Raw genomic sequence first — 21,030 nt, 5'->3', positions numbered from 1 at the left:
GTCACGTTTTGTTTGGTATATACACTGAATTAGGCGAAGATCGTTCAAAAATTGCAGATTTGTATAGAGGACATACTCCCACAGACAGGCACAAATACCGAACATCAATTTTATATACAGTGGACTCTCGATAATAAAGGGCGAGCACTTGTCAGGCCCGTCTAGTTATCCGGCGTTTTTAGGCGGGCTTTTTTCAAGCCTGTAAGAAAGTAAAATATGTCACTGCATGTCTGTGCGCATATTTTTATAATATATAATTGGATTTTTCCAATTAACTTCCAGTAATACGACACAGCTAGTTTGATATGCGTCGGATTAGTGAGAGTCTACTGTATATAGATTAAATAAATATAGGATTAAATAAATTAATACAGACAAAAAAAGTTTCTGAAGTAAAAAATCGTTGTCTGATTTTTTTTTTGTTTCCCAGAAAGAAAAAAAAATAGAGATGTGGTTTCTTGTATATATATATATATATATATATATATATATATATATACACACGGACTTTTCAATTACTACTTTACCGCACGCCAACTCTGGTCATATCACCATACGGAAATTTTCAACCAGTGAAGTTGGGTGGGAAATGAAGGGTCACCCAGGCTCAGTAGGTAAAGAACATGTCTTCGATGTTCTTCCCCTGGATTTGAACTTGTTTACCTCCACGGTAACCATCGTGGTTGCGTGGAAGTCGTGCATCACTCGGGCCCGACTTTTCAATTACTGGTTTGACGTACCTGTTGATGCTGTTGCTGCTGTTGCTGCTGCTGTTGAAGGAAAAGCGATTGTTGCTGTTGTATTAATTGTTGGAGTTGCGTCGGAGAAGGGGACGATTGCTGGAGAAGTTGCTGGAGCTGATGCTGAGCTAGAAGTTGGGAATTCATGACCAGTAGCGGAGGTGGAGGAGGTGCAACCAGAGAGTTTGTAGGAGATTCGTTGTTCCTATTTTCGTTTGTTGCCACCGCCGCCACACGCCTAGAGAAAACAGAAACCTTCGAATTCTGCAAAGAAAATTATAAAAACATTATAGTAATAGAAACATAATAATGATAATATAATATTAATCAATTAATTATAAAATATGGGTTTCATGTGTCATGAAGACGTCGTGTAATTAATGTTGTGTGGCACATAAATTAAATATTTTATGTTTAAAAAGTATAAAGAATAAACGTCGTGTAAACGGTGTTTAACTGTAAATAAGGGAATTCCCGAAAATTCCCCGAAGGTTTCAAAATGTCGGAAATTTGGGAACTCTAGGCGTGTGTGTGCGAGCGATTTTTGATTAAAACTTTCGTTAAAAAAAATAAAGATGATTGGAAAAACGACAGCTTTTCTCATAATAGAAATTCAATCATTTTTGTTCAGTGTGAACACGTTCTTGTGTGTAACTATAGAATATCTCATTCCGTCAAGATTACTTATATTACTTGACCGTACATGCACCTCGTACACATTCCTCTACGGAATTTTAAACGAATTCGTACGCACGTGTTGAGAATCTAACGCGATGTTCATTTCTGCGTTACGTTGCCATCTGCCATCAATTTTTCTAACTATGAGTGAAGTGAAATGATTCACTAATAATACCGTTGTAAGTCTGTTGCTTTCTCTGTGCGAGACATTTTAACGCGAAAATCCGCTCGCATTTGCGTCTAGACGTTGGGAATCGCAGAAAACCAACTTCAGCCGACCACCACTGTGGCATTCCAACCCCATCACCACTATGATCTGTGGTGGATGGGGTTCAAACCCAGGTCTTCGAGATTTTGTTATCATATAGGGTGGTGGGGGGGGGGGGGAATATCGCCCACTTAAGACATTCTAATTGCAGGACTAATTCATGTGAAATTTGTGTAAAAATTGTTCTTTTGTCTAGACTGTTATCTAAAAATAAACTGAATTAGAACTTTAACAGATAATTTTAACAAACCGAAAAATTTCTTTTGCGACCTCTGAATTTTTCCTTGCTCCCAATATCGCCCACTATATGTTCCTAACGTATAAAATAGGTTGAAGTAAAGTTCAATTCATGTTACGATTATACTTTCTTTATTAAACGTTAAAATTGAGACACAACAAAATCGAAAGTAATACAATACAGTTTTTTTAATACTTTTAGAAATATAATTAACTTACCCTTTCAACACTTTTCCTAAATACAACATAAAAAAAAACCCACAACAAACATGACGTTTCTTTTCTTTACTTTCCTTTTATCGCATTTTTCGTCGACCCATTTGTTAATTTGTTAAATATTAACCATGTTTCTCCATGACAATCGTTTGGGTGAAGAGCTCTAAAAATTGAGCCATTGGGCATCATTATCATCTTCGCCACAACTGCTGTCGTTGTCGTCAGTTGACACATATGGAGATTCTTCACCTTCTGAAGAGATCCTTCTTCCTTCCGTTTTTCCGATTTGCGTTTTTTGGAACTGGTTCCTTTACAGCTTTGCCTGATGTTTTTTGCCAGTGTCTTGCCAGAAGTTGACAAACTTTCAAGTGATAGTGCTTTTCCCTTTTTTTTTCAGAGACAAGTCAGGGTATCTGTTAAAAAAACGGAGGCATTTCCTACCTGATTTTTTTCTTGAGAAAAAGAGTGGCGTAAATTATTTCTAATGACAAGTTGAAATTGCATCCTTTGTCCTAAGTCCATAATAAGCTTTATCCATTTGTAAATAATGCTCAACTAATTGATCTTCAACATGAGGAGATAAAAAAGGCCTTCGTCCTAGTGGCACATCAAATAATTTTCGAAGTTCATCTTCAGGTTTTTTACGTAGTCTTTTAATGTAGATCCAGGTATGTATCTGAAAAGCTTCCGATGATTTCATTAGTCCCATGTCTTTATTTTTTTTACCGCGATTACATCTCTTTCATTTTACATCATCTTGTTCCACGTCTTTCTATGTGACATCTGAAAAAACAAAACCTGCTTCGAAAGCGTTCGTAATATCACCTAGGGCGATAATGGGAACACACAAGTGGGCGATATTGGGAACAACATAACTCTCAGACATTGCGGCCTCCACCCTCGGAATCGAATCGCAAACCAAGAAACAAACTACACAAAAATGTAGCCTGTTACGGTAGCTATCACTGCCTCGAATGATATAACGCTTGAAATGATAAACACTTGAAATTTATTGATTATACTAAAAGTAATGAAACGGGTTTATTAACTTATCGTACACGAAAATAAGAAAAAATTCCCAGAGAAAAAAAAAAACACAGGTGCGTCTAGTTTCCACAAACAACAACTAAAGGGTGAACTTAGACCTACTAAGCTTCGTAGTTCCGCTTCGGGTCTATATATATAAGGCAAGGGACCCAATTATCGCCTACGTTCTTAATATCACCTACCACGGTTGCTTCTTGATTAATGCTGGTAGCCACTACCTCATCATATATATGTTATATATTCATCATACACAGTATATATGTTACTGCCAAAGCCCGAAGTGCAGCCAATTCGCGACGTGGACGGAGATCCTTGGCCAAAGCTCGATGAGCCGAATTTATCTCTTTTACCAGCGATTATGCATAACATCCAAGTGTAGTTAGTGAATTTGATAAATTAAAAAAAAAAAAAAAAATCACACAAACTTTTACTATTATGCATAATACTCATGTGTCGTCGTACCAAATTCATCATATTTATATGTTATTATGCATAATCACCATTTCGTATTGGCGAATATGATAAATCGGTCTCGTTGCCGTTTATTTTATAGCTGACCGCCCTGGTAGAGCCAGATTCTGAACCGAATATATTGAACTTTGAAATGTTAGCTTCCAGGAATGGCCACGGCTTCAAGCAATGTATTCCAGAGCTTTCTAAACAAGAAAAAACGCACTTTGCTGGAACTTAATACATTGAAAATGCGTAATCTCAATGCTTACTAATTTCCAACTCCATTCCTCAATGAATACTGCCTCTATTACTGTTGGAATTATCGTTCTCAAATAGTCACTCGTTACTCGAGTACAAAGTTACGATTTATTTATTTATTCACGTCTCAACAGGCAAGGATTGCCCAATTACAGAGATGGACAAGAGAAGAAAAATACAAAAACACAAACCACTTCCTTTGCAGCAGCTGCTCAATAGATTCCTACATATAGAACGAATTTTTCTTAACATTTCCAATACAACACCTACTGTACGAATTCTAAAATCGAACCTCGATGTAACAAACTCTATGCTAGTATTCCGGTAAAATGGACTGCTATTTAACAAACTTTACGATTGTACCCGATACAACGAATTCTTATTTTAACGGATTTCTACAAATTTTTTTGCGTATACATTCTCAATATAACAAACTCGTATCTGACGAATTCCACAATCATACCTTGACATAAAAAATTCCTATTTAACAAAGTTTATGATTGTATCCCTATATAATGATCTGTATCGAGGTCAGATTTCGAAAATAATACTATACCAATACTCATATGGGAACTTTTTCATTCAAATTCATCAATTACACTAGGATATTAAGCATTATAACCGGTAAAAGCGATAAATTTCCAAGTATTTATTAAATTTACCAGGTATGCTTGGGGATTATGTCTCATCACCGGTAAAAGTGATATTTTTTTAGTATTTATCAAATTTACCAACGATGCTTGGGTACTATACATACCGTAAAACATTTCTTCCGGAGAGGAGGTGACGTAGAAAAAACACAAGTTTTTCTGATGAAGAACTCGGTGTTATTGCAATACGTTATCACGTTGTTCAAAAAAACCAAAACCCACTGTGTTATTTTCCAATCATTCGTAAGGGTATATAGTCGAAGTCATTCGTTGAGAAATGGGGAGATTCAATCTAAAGAGCCAAAAATTTGTAGAAATTCGTTAAAATAAGAATTCGTTGTATCGGGTACAATCGTAAAATATGTTAAATAGCAGTTCATTTCATCAGAATACTAGCATAGAGTTTGTTATATCGAGGTTCGATTTTAGAATTCGTAAAATAGGAGAAGAAAAAATCGTAAAATCGATTTAAGAAAAATTCGTTCTATATTGAGCAGCTATCTAGAATCTATTGAGCAGATGCTGAAATGGAAGTGGTAAATCGTAACGTTGTACTCGAGTAACGAGCGACTATTTGAGAACGTTAATTCGAACTGTAATAGAGGCAGTATTCATTGAGGAATGGAGTTGGAAAGTAGTAAGCATTGTGAGATAATTCTTCTTTTTAATGCAATCTTGACAAAAATGAAGTTAAGGAAGTTCGTAGCTATACTAAATTTGTAGCTAAATATATATATTCAGGCAAGAAAAATTTTGAGAAATCGTATGAAAAATCACACCCGACATACAGCAGCGGTTCGATCAAAGAGAGAAAAACGTTCAAGCCAAAGCCGATAAAAGATCGAAAGACCGTTAAAAAGTTGTTGATAAGCGCGTATCTAAAAGTTCGAAATATGGTCTCCGTGGAATAATGCCTAGCTTCAGGAAATATGCATGACACCAACCACGTCTTCAGGCAAACAAAGATGAATAACACGAAATGGGGTGACAAGAAATCATATTTAGCTCTTTGGCCAGCAGCAAAGGAAGAACAAAAAAAAAGAAACTACAAACTTTCTTTTTTTACGAAGATAGACTAGAAAAAAGAGGGAAAACACTTGCCAGTTTCGTGACAGTGCCCAATTGTTTGGCGAAATATACTGTCATAAATTTGTATGTTTGCAATTTTTTTTCGCTTTTTATTCTTTTTAACTCATTTATTAGAGACAAAAAGTGTTCCATACTCTGCCACGAAGCTGGGCTGAGAGAGAACTCGGCCGGGAATAAGTCCAGCAGCAAAGTCCTAGCGTTCATTCATGCCAGTTCAGCTTGTGGCGCAATAGGTTTTTTGAGTCGAAATATAATAGAACGGTTTTTCGTGTATTATCATGATCAGGGGAAAAAAGAGAAAAGTGGAGTTCTACTTGCATAATTATGTTTATTGCGATTGCGACGCGTATACTACACGGGTTCTCAATCCCTTTCAGACGGGGCCCAAAATAAGCAACAAGATCAACTTCGGGACACAAGGGACTGTTTGTTTTTCAAAGTTAGTGGAATCAGTGGCACAATAGTGCATTTATAACAGGACTGTAAGTGGATTTGTACGACTCATTTAGGAAGCCTCCTCGAATCAAGTTAAAGGGCATGACTCAAGATCCCCTGCGTGTTTGTACGACCCATCTCGAAAGCCCTGTGACCCAAGTTTGGGTCACGATCCATGGCTAAAAACCATGATATACTGTAATGCGTGTTAAAAAGAACGTATAACTGAGTATACAAGATTCATCGAAAGACTGGTTATTAATTCAAATTATTCCAGTTATTATTTCAAATAACCAGTCTTTAGATGAATTTTGTATTGACAAGTGGAAAGGACATTTCTATATGTATAACTGAGTGATTAGTGCATAATGGGCTATTTCGATAAGCCATCGGATAGCGTGGGAGGGGATGATTCCATGTGAAAATGTACTATCTAAGAAACCGATCCAGCTTTAGCCACACTATTGACATATGAAAAAAAAGTTGAAAAGAAAACGGAATTATAACAATTAATCAATCAATCCGTTGAATGAGAGATCAAACTTCATTACATATTTTTTTTTTAAAAAGGTTAATTAAAAAAAACATTTTCCGTTATCAGTTCCTTTCTTGTTAGTTGCTTTCGGTTGGCTGTTATAAATTAAAATTAGGAAAGGAGGGTTGTAAGCACACTGTGTTCTTGACAATAAAAACTGAATTTTATCTCTTCAAGTCTCAAAAATTTTATGAAACATACAAATTCGTTAATAACGACACCTCGGCTATAACGTTAATAATCGGTGACCTTAACAGATTTCCGTAAAGAATAATGTCAATGAACCTGGCTTACGTCGATGAAGAACAATCACCTCGGATATAAAGACAAACTTTTCGTCACTTTTGTTTCCGTTTCAATGACAGTTTTTCAAGAAAACCCTAAGTTTCGGGCTGATCGCATACAAGTAATATACAAGAAGTCTGTTCTTCTATCGGTAGTTAACGTTGAAAAAAAGATTAATTACATGTTTGACACTGACTTGGCATGACCAGTATACAAAACATTTCTGTATTTTTCCGTTCCTGACTTTTCCTTACAAAAATGCCCAGTTTTTTCAACGAAGCTTATTTAAATTCTCAATCTTTACTAGAATCAGGAATCCAGGTAATTTGATATTATTTTTAAATTATGTTATATTAAATATTCATCTCACATATTTGCAGAAATTGTATTTCCAATGAAATACATTTTAGCAGAAACTTGCTATAGCACACCGTATTACTCGCCGAGGTTATTTGGCTCTTTCACCGACATTTCGCTACATGTTTGTGGAGAATCGTGATGTCCCGTACAAACTTTTTCGTATTTTTCGTGATCAAATATGATCACCCTAATTATAAAGAGATAAAACTTAAAGATAGCTCGTATAAAACGACAAACCCTCGATGCCGTTATAATTGACTTTGACTGTAGTTTATTAAATCGGAAGTAATCGTGAAAAAATTTAAAGTAGTAGCGTTATAAACAAATGATTTAATTAGGGTTCCCAGAAAAATCTTGATCAATTCTCGGACCAAAACTCTTTAAGAAAGAAATATAATTCAAAATCTTAACCTTTTTTCCAAATTTAAAATTGTTTTTTGAATTTTAGTTTCTCTTTACAGAACTTTTTCCTGACTACTATCAAATATTTGTATATTGTCATTTGCTGTCATTTGCTGAATATTTTACTTATTTCCCCTGACCCTTTTTCATTCTCCTGACATTTCTTGATTTTCTCTAACGTTCCAGGTCACTGGGAACTCTGGTTAAAAATCTTCTAAAAAATGAAGAATGTACTCTTTCCCGCCCAGTCGGATAAGAGTACGAAATTTGTGCAGCTAAAGGTACGCAACCAAAGATTCAACAGTAGTCGCAAACAAATGTCCTCGTAATTTCGTGACTAGAGCATTTCTCATGTCACGAATCCTTGCATATTTCATACTGAACTCGATCTTCATGATAGCGTTGTTCACAGGCTGGGCAGATGGACTTTTAATTGTCTGTCGAACTTGTATAGAGAATAGTAACAGAGAAAAGTTTTTTTCTCTGTTATTTTGTGATTTCAGGGCTATTTTGATGAAAATCACCCTTTTTCTTCTTATTATGTGAGCTCGCCTTTGCTTTCTTCAATTCCAAATTTAAACTCATTTCAATACAGAAAACTCGCAACGCCGTTATGTGTACACTCTAAGATGCGAGCGTATTGTTTTTCAAATTACTCATACATAGTAGCAACACCCTAAGATAGTGTTGAATTCTAAGGTCTCATACTGTTTAACTGAGAATGTGATTCATACTTGATTAAACATTGAAAGTGTGTGTCTTCCCCACTCTTCTATCCTCAGAAAAATTACACACTGATAGAACAAAAAAAAAATTAAAAAAAAAATCAGTTTTTACATAATAATTTGAGAGCATGAAAGATGTTATCAATATAATGACGAGTTCTTAAAACACTCCAAAACAAACGTGTAAAATTGGTAACAGCCGCTTTTTCTTGCCGTGCTGCCAACAGCAGAACGATTGTGTGCGTACGCTTACCCATCTTTCCTCTTAGTTAAATCTCAAATCTCATGATGGGGGGGGGGGAAGAAATTACTGACCTGATTGACCCTTAGCATAACGTTGAATACAGTCGAACTTGGCTAATTCGAAGCCCAAGGAAACAGCAAAAAAGTTTGAGTTATCCATATATATAATATTATCTATACATATAAAATTAATTTTCTGTCTGTCTGTCTCTGTGTGTGTGTGTGTGTTCTCTATACAAATCTACAATTTGAGATCAATCGCCGCCAAATTTTGCATATATACACCAAACGAAACCCGACTTGAACGATAGGCTACTTTAAAAGTTCCTCAGATCTGGGAAAAAAACTTTCGGGCAACAATGATTCCTGGGCCTCAACAATCACTTTCGGAATGTTTACTTTGGTTACCGTGGTTTCTCTAAAAATTCGAACATGCATATGCCTTGGTGCTTTGTCACTTCTTTAATGCTGCCAAGTATTATGTACTGGTAAGTATAATATAGCGTAACTTATTTTCACAAAAGATTAATTAAAAATGTATTGAATGATATCATTTCCTATGCCTGTATAAAACGTAAACGATCACGAAAACTATTTCATTCGTAATTTTGATTTTATTTCTTTTTAATGGTCTTAAAAATAATCTTTTGGAGTTCATTTGGAGAATGAAAGATGCAATTTTCTAGCTTCAACAGAGTTGTATTTTTCCCTAGAGTTAAACTATAGGCTCATCCTTGTTTAAACATGGTTAAAAATATTTCTGAGCTACATTGATATTCCAAAATCAACGAATAATAATGCTAGAGAAACATTAATCTTCAACACATTTTACCAGACAAGTGACTCTCTCTCTCTCTCTCTCTCGCACGCACGAACGCACGCACGCACAAACTTTCCTATTTCTTGAGTAGTAGCTTTAGTGCATTCATAAAACTCCAGCTGCCCATGGAAAGACAAAAGCATGTATGCGGAACTGGTAATGAAAACATTGTTTCTCTTATTGCTGAAAGCCACAAAAAAAAACAATTGTAATTTTTTCAATGAGGGCTATGTGTTATATCCTGGAAAAGATCGGTAAACCGCGAAATAAAGAAAAGGATAACCAAACTTTAGCCGGCAATTATGAGAAAATAGGCATATTTGAATCAAATTTCGCATTATTTCGCAAATATGATGAATAATCGAATTTATATATCGAATTAAACAGGTAATTTAGACATTAAATTAAATAGGAAACACAAGAGAATTCCTTAAATTCGAATTAGCCTAGTTTTTCTCTATATTATTGGATATGCAACGTTGAAAAATTATTGGCTATCTTTCTTAGGACACGTAATATTACGTCGGAAGTAAAGTGGAAGAAATACAGAACAAGCCATTCTATCGCTTGTGTATTTTTCGGTCTGCACCGATTCGAGATAAGAAATCAGAAGTAATAAAAAGGTAAAGATAAGAAAAAAAGAAGTAAATCTTCAGAATATTCTGTGTAAGTAGATAAATACATATTTTTCTCTCGAGATCTTCTTCTTTTCCCTTTGTTTCTCTGCTCATTTTTGCTTGAAGGGTTGTATGTTAGAATAATTTCATAAAAAGAGAGGATTTAAAACTGATTTGTGTTATCAAATTAGAAATATTACAGTCCACACCGTTTAATGTGATCACATCGGGGCTCAATGTTACTGATAACAATAACCGAATGAAATGATAACTATATCCAAGTGAAATCCCGTTTGCATGTACACTGACCATACATTCCGTTTTTCGGTTGAAAGGGACAAATAGTAAACAGGCATTAGTGAAACGGGACAGCTCTGTTTTCTTTCTCACATAATTGGTTGCAAAATGTCCAATTGTTACATTAATTATTATTATTACTATTCTAAAACGGGACCTTTTTTCTTCCCCTCCTCCCCTGTAAACTAAAATCCTTATTATTATTATTTTTAATTCAACCATTGTGAGGCATTAGAATGGAAGTGTCACGCATTACGATATTTTTTTTAATGTACGATACGTTTCATAGACCCCTTGAGAAAGGATCTCAGAAAAAATAAATTCGAATCTAGTCAACTGAGAAAAAGGGCTTGTTTCCCCTTCATTATAGGAGGGCCATTGAAAAATGAAAAAGCATCTCCACACGTACATGTATCCCAGCGAATACTACGACCCGATTACGAGATTAAGTAAGGGAATGTTTATCAGCAACGGCGAGGGGGAAGAGAACGCTCCTTCTAGTTTATTCCTACATGGTCTTGCAGCCTGATAACGGTAACTTACAGGGAAAAATAATTTTGGTTAAACCTTAGTTTTAAAATGCGCAATAAAAAAAACTTTCGACGGAAAAAGATAACATTATCCGAATTCTTGACAACTATAAACTAATTTTTCATATGTTATGGTATTGGTCTGTTCCATTCTTTGCAAAAGTGATAACAATACCCGAATTATAACATTATCTGTGATTTTCATAAGCAACGTCGACTGCATTACGCCGTATTAAATTACAATTATGTAAACGTGTGAAGTTATTGAAAAAATATTGGTAGAGCCATACAGTGATATCTCCGCTATCGAAGATGATTCGTTTGGAAAGCGCGTTCGTTAGCCGAAGCGTGATTTACCATTGGTTTCTATGGAAAATCGTTTGATTCGTTCCAGGTTCTGCCCAAAATTTAAATATAAGTATTTTAAAACACCAAGGAATGCTATAAAAAACACAAAAAACTGATTTACAGCTTACTGATAAACATCTTCAAAATTGGATAAATGAGAATCAACAGGAAGATGACAGATGCTGAAGATCTTTCGATTTTCCAGTATGTTCACAACCAACACCAGATTTAGTGTACTTAAAGGTTGGTGCAGATACAACTCAATCGAGTTTGTAGGTGTCCCCCCCCCCTTATCCATTTGTGATTTGATCAGCTTATTTCTGTGTCTAATACATGCAGATGGAAAAGATAATCTCCTAGAATGTCCACTGTTCAACTTGATACAAAGAATCTTGCACTGAAAGAACGCGTGCTCTGAAAACATAGGCTTCTTTTTTTTCATCGCATTTTCTATTAACTGAATCTTTCATTTTACATGAAATGGTTTAAAGAATTTTAGAAAGAGAAATGTAGGTACATATATGAAAAAAGATTCCGCGATGGACATGACTACATTGGGCTCTAGTGACAGTAATTCTGATCATGATTGGCGCAAAAGTTCAGCTCATGACAGCGATACTTTATGTTAGCGCATGCAGCCATATCAACGTTATGCCTCGGTGTTCGGTATCCGAGGCAGAAAAATCACGAAAAAATACTCATCAGCCGAAAAATTCGTAAGTCGAGGCCTTCGTTAGCCGAGGTATCACTGTTTTTATAGGTATTATCGAGATTGTGGCAAATATAGAGTGGGCTCGGGCTTAGTTTTTCTCGGACTTTACGTGTAAACTGGATACAAATTCACACCTCAAATAATTCGTCATTATGTTGTTCGCTAGCAATTTCGAATATTTTATTTGATATATGTTACATTCTAAGGCCGTAGCGTAGGGGAGACTTGGGGGTCTGGTCCCCCCGAAATGTGAGAAAATGACCAAAAAATGGGAAAAAGATGGCCAAATAAAAGATGGTTCTATCACTTTGGTCGTTTTCCACCCCGAACGAAATTTCTGGCTACGGGCCTGTTACATTCTACGTACATAAATTAGCACGGTGAATGGGCTCAGTTTGAGTAAAGGAATTAAATTCAGGGCTGGTCGAAAGTATTTTAGACCCACGGACGCTGGTGCTCGTCTTGAGCTTCTTGTAAGACGAATATATTCAGGTTTGCTCTCTCAGAGTATGCCAAAAAATTCCGAGTCCTATATACCATATAGTCTATTCTTATTGAATCACTAAAACTTGTTCGTACAGGTAAATTCTGTACGTAAAAGCATATGAAAAAATAATCTAACTAAAATTTTCTTTTTTTCCTCGTTTTCTCCTGAGAATAGTCTTTACTTTTGGTGAATTTCTACACGGGAGAAGAAAAATACATTTCATTGAAAGAAGTGAGAAAAAAAAAAATACATTGTGTGTGTAGAAGGTTTAATGTGATCTCACCGAGATGCACAGTTTCTGATAACAATAACTGATTGATAACCATACCCAATAAAAATCCCGGTTATAAGTACAATTGCCATATTTCCCGTTTATTCGAACGTGACGTATGAGAGCGAGTTTCGTCGTTTTTTCCCCCGCATAACAGGTTTCAAAATGTTAAATCGAGCAATTTCAATATTTTTTTTAATCTTTCAATTTTTTTCAATTTTTCACAAACAGGATTTATTTCCCCCCTTCAAGCTACAGAATTCTTTTCTTTTTTTTTTTTAAATTCAGGAATTAGGACGAGTTAGAATGGAACTTTCTAATTTGTATGTATCACGATTACGGTGCTGTTCGTAATGTACAGGACGTTCTTCAGATTCACTTCTGGAAGTCTTCCGGCCAAGGAACTGTTAATGTGATCAGTTGAAAGGATCTGACCATGATCTGAAGTAAATTAATTTTCTTGTACATGTGTGCCTTCGCTAGGAAAGAAATTGTAAAAGAAGCGCTACACGTACGTAGACCATAGCGGGTACTACGGCCTCATTAGGACATTGTAAGCTTTTATTGGACATTTCATTTTTGTCGATAACGGAGCCTTCTGACCTACATAATCTTGCAAATTGATAAAAACAACTTAGAGGAGGAAAAAAGGAGTTTGTTTCTCAACTTTAGCTTCAAAATATGCAAAAAGGGGGGAAAATTCTACAAAAAGAAATTGATAACATAAACCAAAGTCCTGAGATAACAAAAACTAACTTTTCCCATGTTATGATATTGGTCTATTCTGCACTTTGCGAAAATGATAACACTACCCGAATAACAACATTATCCGTGATTCTAATAAGAGACGTCTATTGCATTTCTGGGAGAAAAAAAAGGGTTAATAACAAAGGAAGGACCAGAGACTAAGAACCTAGATGATGCATTTATGTCATCCTCTTTTAACAGGTCAGTCGTGTGGATTTAGCTCAAAAGTGTCACCAACGTCGTCACTGAAAATTAATTTCCGCAATAAAATTACCTTCTAAAAGTCTCGACATAAAATAATATTATTTTTCTTCTGAAGTTCAAAATCAGAACAGCCTGTATCTCAAAATACCGCAACCAGTCGATAAATCTTTTAGCCTGTGTGGAAATCCATCATACTTCTTTATATATCCATACTTCTCCTATAATATAGTATACTAGCTATAATACCCGGCGCTGTCCGGGTTTTCTTCAATGAGGCTTTTTGGATCATGTGATATCTCCCTCTTTCTTTGAGGGACATGCAAACCGTGTCCAAGTTAACCAATATGGCGACTTCATGATATAAGCAAATCTAGATTTAAAGAAACGTAGAAATGAATATATATATATTTTCTATTGAAGGACGTTTTTCTTTCTTAACCAAATGAGTATAAATGGTTGCGTTTCAGGATAATGGGGGAAAAATTTTGTGTAAATATGTGAAACTGCACAGTCCAAATCAATTGGAAATTCGAATGGCGCGATCAAAATTCGCTGATGCAAATTGAAGCCGTTTCTTTTGCTATGATTCAGTTCTGTCAGAAATGAATCGTAATGACTCCAGCTGTGAGTCCATGTCTCATAAAACACCAAAAAATTGTCATATAGAAGGCAACATGCACTGTTGGAATCCATTTTATATATACATAAATGATATTCATGTGTATGAAGCCCAAACATTCTAATTTTTTTATCATAATTGGCTTAATAAGCTTTGACAAAAGCAAACTCGTATCTCGATATGTGAGACGAGACGCGTCTATCTTTTAAAATAAAAATTAAAAAAAAAAAAAAAACCTTTGTAACTGTTACAGTAAATGTGATAAATCTGTTATTATGCATAATCGATAATCGCGTCGGTAAGTTTGATGCATTTATCACCTTTACCGGTGATTATGCATGAGACCCATGCGTCGTTGGTTACAGTTAAGTTGAAGTTAAAGTTGTTAAATAAAATTTTATCATATCGAGATACAATCGTGAAATTTGTTAAATAGGAGTAAATTGGGGTCTGATTGCAAGTTTCGTTAAATAGGAAATTGTTGTATTGGGGGAGGGGGGGGGGGGTCTGCTTTATACGCACAAAAATTTGAATTAATTCGTTTGATAAAAGAATTTATAAAATTAGAGTTCGTCATATTGGGGGTATGATAGTAAAATTTATTATATTTGATTAGTTATACAGGCTTCCGATTTCAGAATTTGTCGAATAGGAGTTATATCAAGGATATTCGGAATATTTCGTTAAATCAGAGTTCATTATATCCGTTCAAACCCTGGCTCACAAGAACAATCATCTAAATTATAAATGTTATCACCACAATGGGACTGATTTAGCGTATTTATCAATACGAAATGGCGATTATGCACAATAACCGGCAAATGTGATGAATTTAGTACGATTTATCATGTTTACCAAAGACTCTTGGGTAATTATGCTCAATCGCCGATAAAAGTGATAAATTTAGGGGAATCTTTCATACTTATGATTTATAAAACTTGCCGCAGCATAACTACCAAATCTCAAATTACTTTACTCAAATCTCAAATTTATTTTTCATTCTTTTTAACATGTAGACAAATGACTCCCCCCCCCCTTCCTACCCCGAAAAAAAAGTGATGCTCCGCATAAATTTCGAGAAACAGAATTTAGCGGAACCCCGCTTAATTGCACAGTTGGATTGTGCAAAAATCCGAGTATAAAAGTTTCGACATAAAAATGATGGCTATTTATGACAACCTCTTTTACATCTGCATACAGTCAAACTCGGTTATAACGACATCCAAGATTCCACAAAATGTTGTCTTTATTACCGAGGTGTTACGATCGAAGTTGACATTTTTAAGAGTTTTTGACGAAAAATATAATCAGATGAAATCAAATACTGTGCATGAAGTATTCATTTCATTGTGATTACAGTGATCATATTAGGTCGAGAAAAATACTGAAAATTAGGATGAAACAAATACATGAAATCATACTGATTCTCAACAAACACGTTGCCAATTATCGGTGAAATCGTCAAATATTGCTTATAAATAACCCTTTGCCGAGAAATACAGGGCCAAAGCAAGTTTGTTAAAATGTATTTCGCGGGAAAGAATTGAACATGACAAATGCTCGAGATGCAGTCATATTCACTTTTACATACTCTATAAACTATGCAAATTTCCTTCATCCCCCGATTGTACAGTATATATATTTCTTCTCTCTCTCTCTCTCTCTCTATATATATATATATATATAAATAAATTATTATTATTACTATTATTATCGGTGTTGCTTTGCCCCAAAGCATTTATCAGCTCACGCACGCCCACCCACACACACATTCGGAAAAAACATTCTTGAAAATAGGTGGCAATTTCTAGAAAGTTTAACGATTTCAACTGCGGCAGTTTTAATGCGGATCAAGAAAATTTCAAAAACCGCTTAAAGGATTGAGATTGCATAGAAACAGCGTTTACATCTTAGTTGAATTAGTTTTAAAATTTTTGGTAGCTTGAAGTAACCCACGTATCACACCACTTTTTTAATTGTTTCGAAAAATAGCTCTAATGAGTGTTTAATGTTAGTGGGGGGGGGATGGGTGTTGAATGTACTTATCAACAAACACTCATATCAGAGATCATAGTTACTTTTACGTTGTGTAATCTCAGACCTTTTGCATATTTCTTATTTTCTATTTCCAGATTATAGCGGTGGCTATTAGTCGAGGGGAAACGAAGCTCCGACAACTGCAGGTAACCGTGTCGGAGTATAACAACTTTGACCCTGCGTTGGAGCACGACGTATACAGGAGTGAAATCCACGTCAAGACCAAAGTCGGTGCCACGGTGCTCAGGGTGAGAGTTTCGGATAACCGTCCACTGCCCTACAATGCAGAGATCTACTACCGATTAGATCCCGATGACACCAAAGGCAGATTCACTCTCAATCCGCTGACTGGTGCCCTGGTGCTTTCGAAAGGGTTTGACTCGACGATGCTCGATCCCGTCATAGAAATGGGTGTCGTCGCCGAAGACGGTTTCATGTTTTTTCCATATTTTCAAAGAATTAAAGCTCAATTCCAAATTTTTTTACGTCTTTTTCCTGTATTGCGCATTGATACGCGTGTACTATCCATTGTATGCCAAATACGTGGCTGTCTCGCATGGTTTTCTTATCTTTTCTGCCTGCTCCCTTATTTGTTTTGAGCAGTGTAGTAAAGATCAAGACTTAAAGTGAGCTTCGTTGAAAAACTGAGTATTTTATAAGAAATAACCGGGGAAAGCAAAACATTCGTGAATGTTTTGTATACTGGTCATGTCGATGACCAGTAGCCGGAGAGTGTCAAACATATAATTAATCTTTTTTTTCATCGTTAGGTATAGGTAGAACAACAGACGAACATTCTTTGAATGTGATCGGCTCTGAGCATGAGAATTTCTTGGGGAAAAGACGAAAAATTTGCCGATATATCCGAGGTAGTTCGTTTTCATCAACGTTATAAAAAAGGTTCATTCACATTATTCTCTGAGAATCAGCCCGGACGGAAAATTATTGACGTTATAGCCGAGGTATCTTTTACAACCAAGGTGGTTATAACCGAGTTTGGCTGAATTCATTATTAGATGAGGTAAACGAAATATAATTCTTACGTTTCCAAACGGATGTATTCGCACATCGACACAAACAAAGCAATCGAGACCAAAGATTACGATTGTTTTGTTCGCAAGGTATCCACTGTGGGCGAATGTCTTTCTCTTCAATTCACGGTTGGGGATAACTATGGGGCCGTTCAAGTATTACGTAAGCAAATTTTTAGCCATTTTTGACCCCCTCCCCCCATTGTCAGCAAAAGTCAGCAAAACTCTAACACCCTCTCCGCATTGCCAGCAAAATTTCGTCATCACTGCCCCCTACCTCCCAACGCATATTGGTAGGATCAGAAACGTACGCGGGAGAGGGGAGAATAGCGAGCTCGTGCGCCTCCCCGCCCAGACGAAAAAAAAAATTTAATGCAAAAAATATTTTTAAAAAAATTAAAATTTCGAAAGAAAATACCAAAAAAAAACATATATGTTATTATGATCAATTTCTTTTAATTTCAATGTTATTTGAAGGGTAAGCACTCAAAATTTCTCTTTAAGAAATTCATTGCGACCATAACCATACATGTTTTTACATACGACGTTTACCATACATGGTAAACTCTTGATCCGCGGACCAAATGTGACCTTGAAGGTTATCTGATGTGTCTTCCCTCCTCAAAACTATTTTTGTAAAAACGAACTAAGCGACACATTTATAAATAACTTAAATGACCCGTGGCACAATTCCAGAACATTTAAGTGGCCAGTGGCACATTTTCAGATCACCAAAGTAGGCCTCAAAGATCACTTTCACATTCAGAGATCACCTTCACATTCAGAGATCACCTTCACATTCAGAGATCACCTAAGCAACCCGTGACACAGTTACAGAACACTTAAACGATCCGTGGCACATTCAGAGATTCCTTGAGTAACGTATGGCACAGTTTTAGAGCACTTAGACCCCTTTCACACGGAGCGGATGCGGACGCGAGTACGGAAGAAGTTTTAACAATAGGTATATACTGAGCCTTTCAGACGAGGCGAAATTCGCCCGCAACTTCGAAGTATTCATGAGGGTCCGGACGTGGTCCGCTTGTGTCAAAATCTAAGTGCGGGCTCCGCATCCGCACATTCAAGTGTTGTACATTGGGTCATTCGGAGCTATTCACACGATGAATGCTTGTCGAATTCATTCGCATGCTTGGATACTTTTTAAAGATGATTTTGCACGGAAATTTTTAAATTATTTGCCATAAATACCCTTAAAAACATTTGTATGAAGGCCCCTGTTCATCAAATATGATGTACTCACATACGTCTATCCCTCCGTTTCCTTCTGAGATGGAGATATAGCAACTTTAACTGCCTTTTGTCCATACTTTACAATTTTATACAATAAAACCCGCCAAGAACGGCCACTGACGGGATCAATATTATAAACCGTTCTGTAATTTATTACGAATATTTAATTGGCTTTGATAACTTTTAAATTTAATTTAAAAAATTTAATTTTTTTTGTTTTAAATTTTAAAAATTATTAAAAAATATATTTAAAATTATTTCAAATATATTTTTTTTAATTTGTAATCTTTTAATTTTTTTAAAAGATTAGTGTTTTAAACTTAAAAAAAATACTTTTATTAAACAACGTTATCCACGTACGGCGTTCACTCATCACCGAAATAAGACGTTTGAAGGTCCTAAGCACTTGAATAGTTTTGGTGCCCCCCGATATACAGTCAAACCTCGTTAGTGCGTCACCCGGTTAACACGTCACTCCGCTTACCGGATCACTTTTTGGAAGTCCCTATTTTCTTAATTGGCATTAATTGGCACAGCTATGGCTTACTCCGTTTGATGAGTCACTCCGCATATATCAAGTCACATTTTTGCTCTCCCAAGAGTGTCTGATTAACGAGGTTTGACTGTATACCTACAAGTATATTTTATTTTACTCGATATTCAGTCCATAAACTAAAAAAAAAATTGAAATTTTAAAATTTCAGAAGTGACTAATCTAACAATGGGATTTCACTTTAAAAGGTTTAAGAAAGTTATTTTATAAAACTTGAAGAAGGCAACCAATAAATTTATCGGTTGCATTTGCTCGAATGCAACCGATCAGCTTATTGGTTGCATATGTAAAATGATTATTATAAAATGTTTTATAGTGTAATCCGGGCTTAAGACAGAATTGTGATGTGAATATTTCTAAGCATAAACATTTTGAAAGTCTCTATTCCTCCCCTTTTTTCTACTTTGCAAAAAAAGATACATCTTAGATATTTTTTTTCAAAATCTTTTGAAAATATATTTAGATATTTTCTCCCATCGATTACTTGTGAGAATCGAACTGAAGGCATCTTTATACCCATATTCTATGGGGCTCTAGAACCAGCAAAATAATGGCTCCAGGCTGCCTACGAGCACTCCCTCTCTCTGAATCAGGGGTGAAGGAGAAAAATAATTACGAAAAAAATAGTTTTTATGCACGAATTTGAAACTAAAGATGCGGGCGAAACGCATCTTCAGTGCTCGTGTGAAAGGGGCCTTAAGTGGCCCAAACACATTTCCAGAGCACATGAAGAATCCGTGAAACATTTAGAGGTCATTAAAGTGGCTCTATAGGGGACTTATCAATAGATAGAATGTTAGTTCAGGTGCCCATTAACTATCGAAAGGTTTTTCTTTCCGTTTTTGGCGCACCGAATATGATGCAATTAGGAATATTTCATATTTTCATAAAGAGTGGTTGATGACATAAGCATTATCCAAACCCCCCTCCCCCCTTGTTATCAACAGTCAGCAAATCGGAAACTCCCTCCCCCATCGATGCTGACGTAATACTTGAATGACCCCTAAAGAAAAATGAAGCATATTATAAAAATTATTGTTAGTCGTGTAATGTTAGCTTCACTTATATACATAATGTAAACACAACGATGACTCATTTGTCGCATTAAACATGGTTTGACGATTATGCAAAATGACCTACAAATGTTATAGATTCATAGTATGGCTGGTGATTATGCATAATAACAGCTCTATATCACTTTCACCGTAACATATATAGCATAGCCCCTCTTGATGGAGGGTAGCAGGGATCCATCCCAGTGAACTTGGGATGAGTCTTTGGTTCAATCATATCGGATGATTAAGTATGTATAGTATATGTTTCTGTTTTTTACTGCAACATGTTAAAAAAATATTATGTATTTATCATTTCTTCTTAACCATATTCACATTCGCTTCAATAATCTGCGCATTTTTTCAGGCTAGCGTCGCTCTAAAGTTTCTTTTCTTCTCCCCCATCTTGTCAACACGTTGGTTAAATTTTTAGCTGGGTGCTGATTGGTCAACGGCGAAAGTCCCCATAAATGGTATATTTTTGGGACTGTCCATCGTCACGTGACCTAACGAATATCTTTTATTCGGAGCTCGATTCTTACGAACCGATTCTTACTTATGGATGATTGGTTATTAAGAATCAGAAATTGGTACACCCCCTATACACGAAAGGTTCTCGCTCGACCCACACCTACACGTCATCCTCAGATTCAGCACGGGAATCCAAAAAACACATTTTTAATCGTACGAGAGAGATAAAATTTTCAAGTATAATTCGTTCGTCTAATTTGCAAGCGAATGAACATAATACAAGTGAAAAAGTAAAAAAACAAACTCGTAATATATACTCACGATTGGTTCCTCGGAGTAGGTATTATTGTAAATACACATTT

At 35.7% G+C, this 21,030-nt stretch overlaps 1 protein-coding gene across 4 annotated transcripts in view; it reads right to left on the bottom strand.

Moving 5' to 3' along the window:
• Nucleotides 1-21,030, bottom strand: part of LOC149078233 (uncharacterized) — a 575,966-nt gene that overhangs the window by 272,532 nt on the left and 282,404 nt on the right. For all 4 annotated transcript variants that reach the window (XM_089241835.1, XM_089241837.1, XM_089241838.1 and 1 more), the window contains exon 4: nt 741-1,004. In XM_089241835.1, coding sequence (XP_089097961.1) covers nt 741-1,004 — 264 coding nt within the window. The remainder of the gene's footprint in view (nt 1-740; nt 1,005-21,030) is intronic.

Source organism: Pholcus phalangioides, unplaced genomic scaffold, assembly GCF_987345545.1.
Source record: "Pholcus phalangioides strain wild (caught in Gottingen) unplaced genomic scaffold, Ppha-v1.0 ptg000014l_1, whole genome shotgun sequence".
Lineage (NCBI taxonomy): Eukaryota > Metazoa > Arthropoda > Arachnida > Araneae > Pholcidae > Pholcus > Pholcus phalangioides.
The sequence above is the reverse complement of the archived record's forward strand: the minus strand, read 5'-3'. Positions and strand labels throughout refer to the sequence as shown.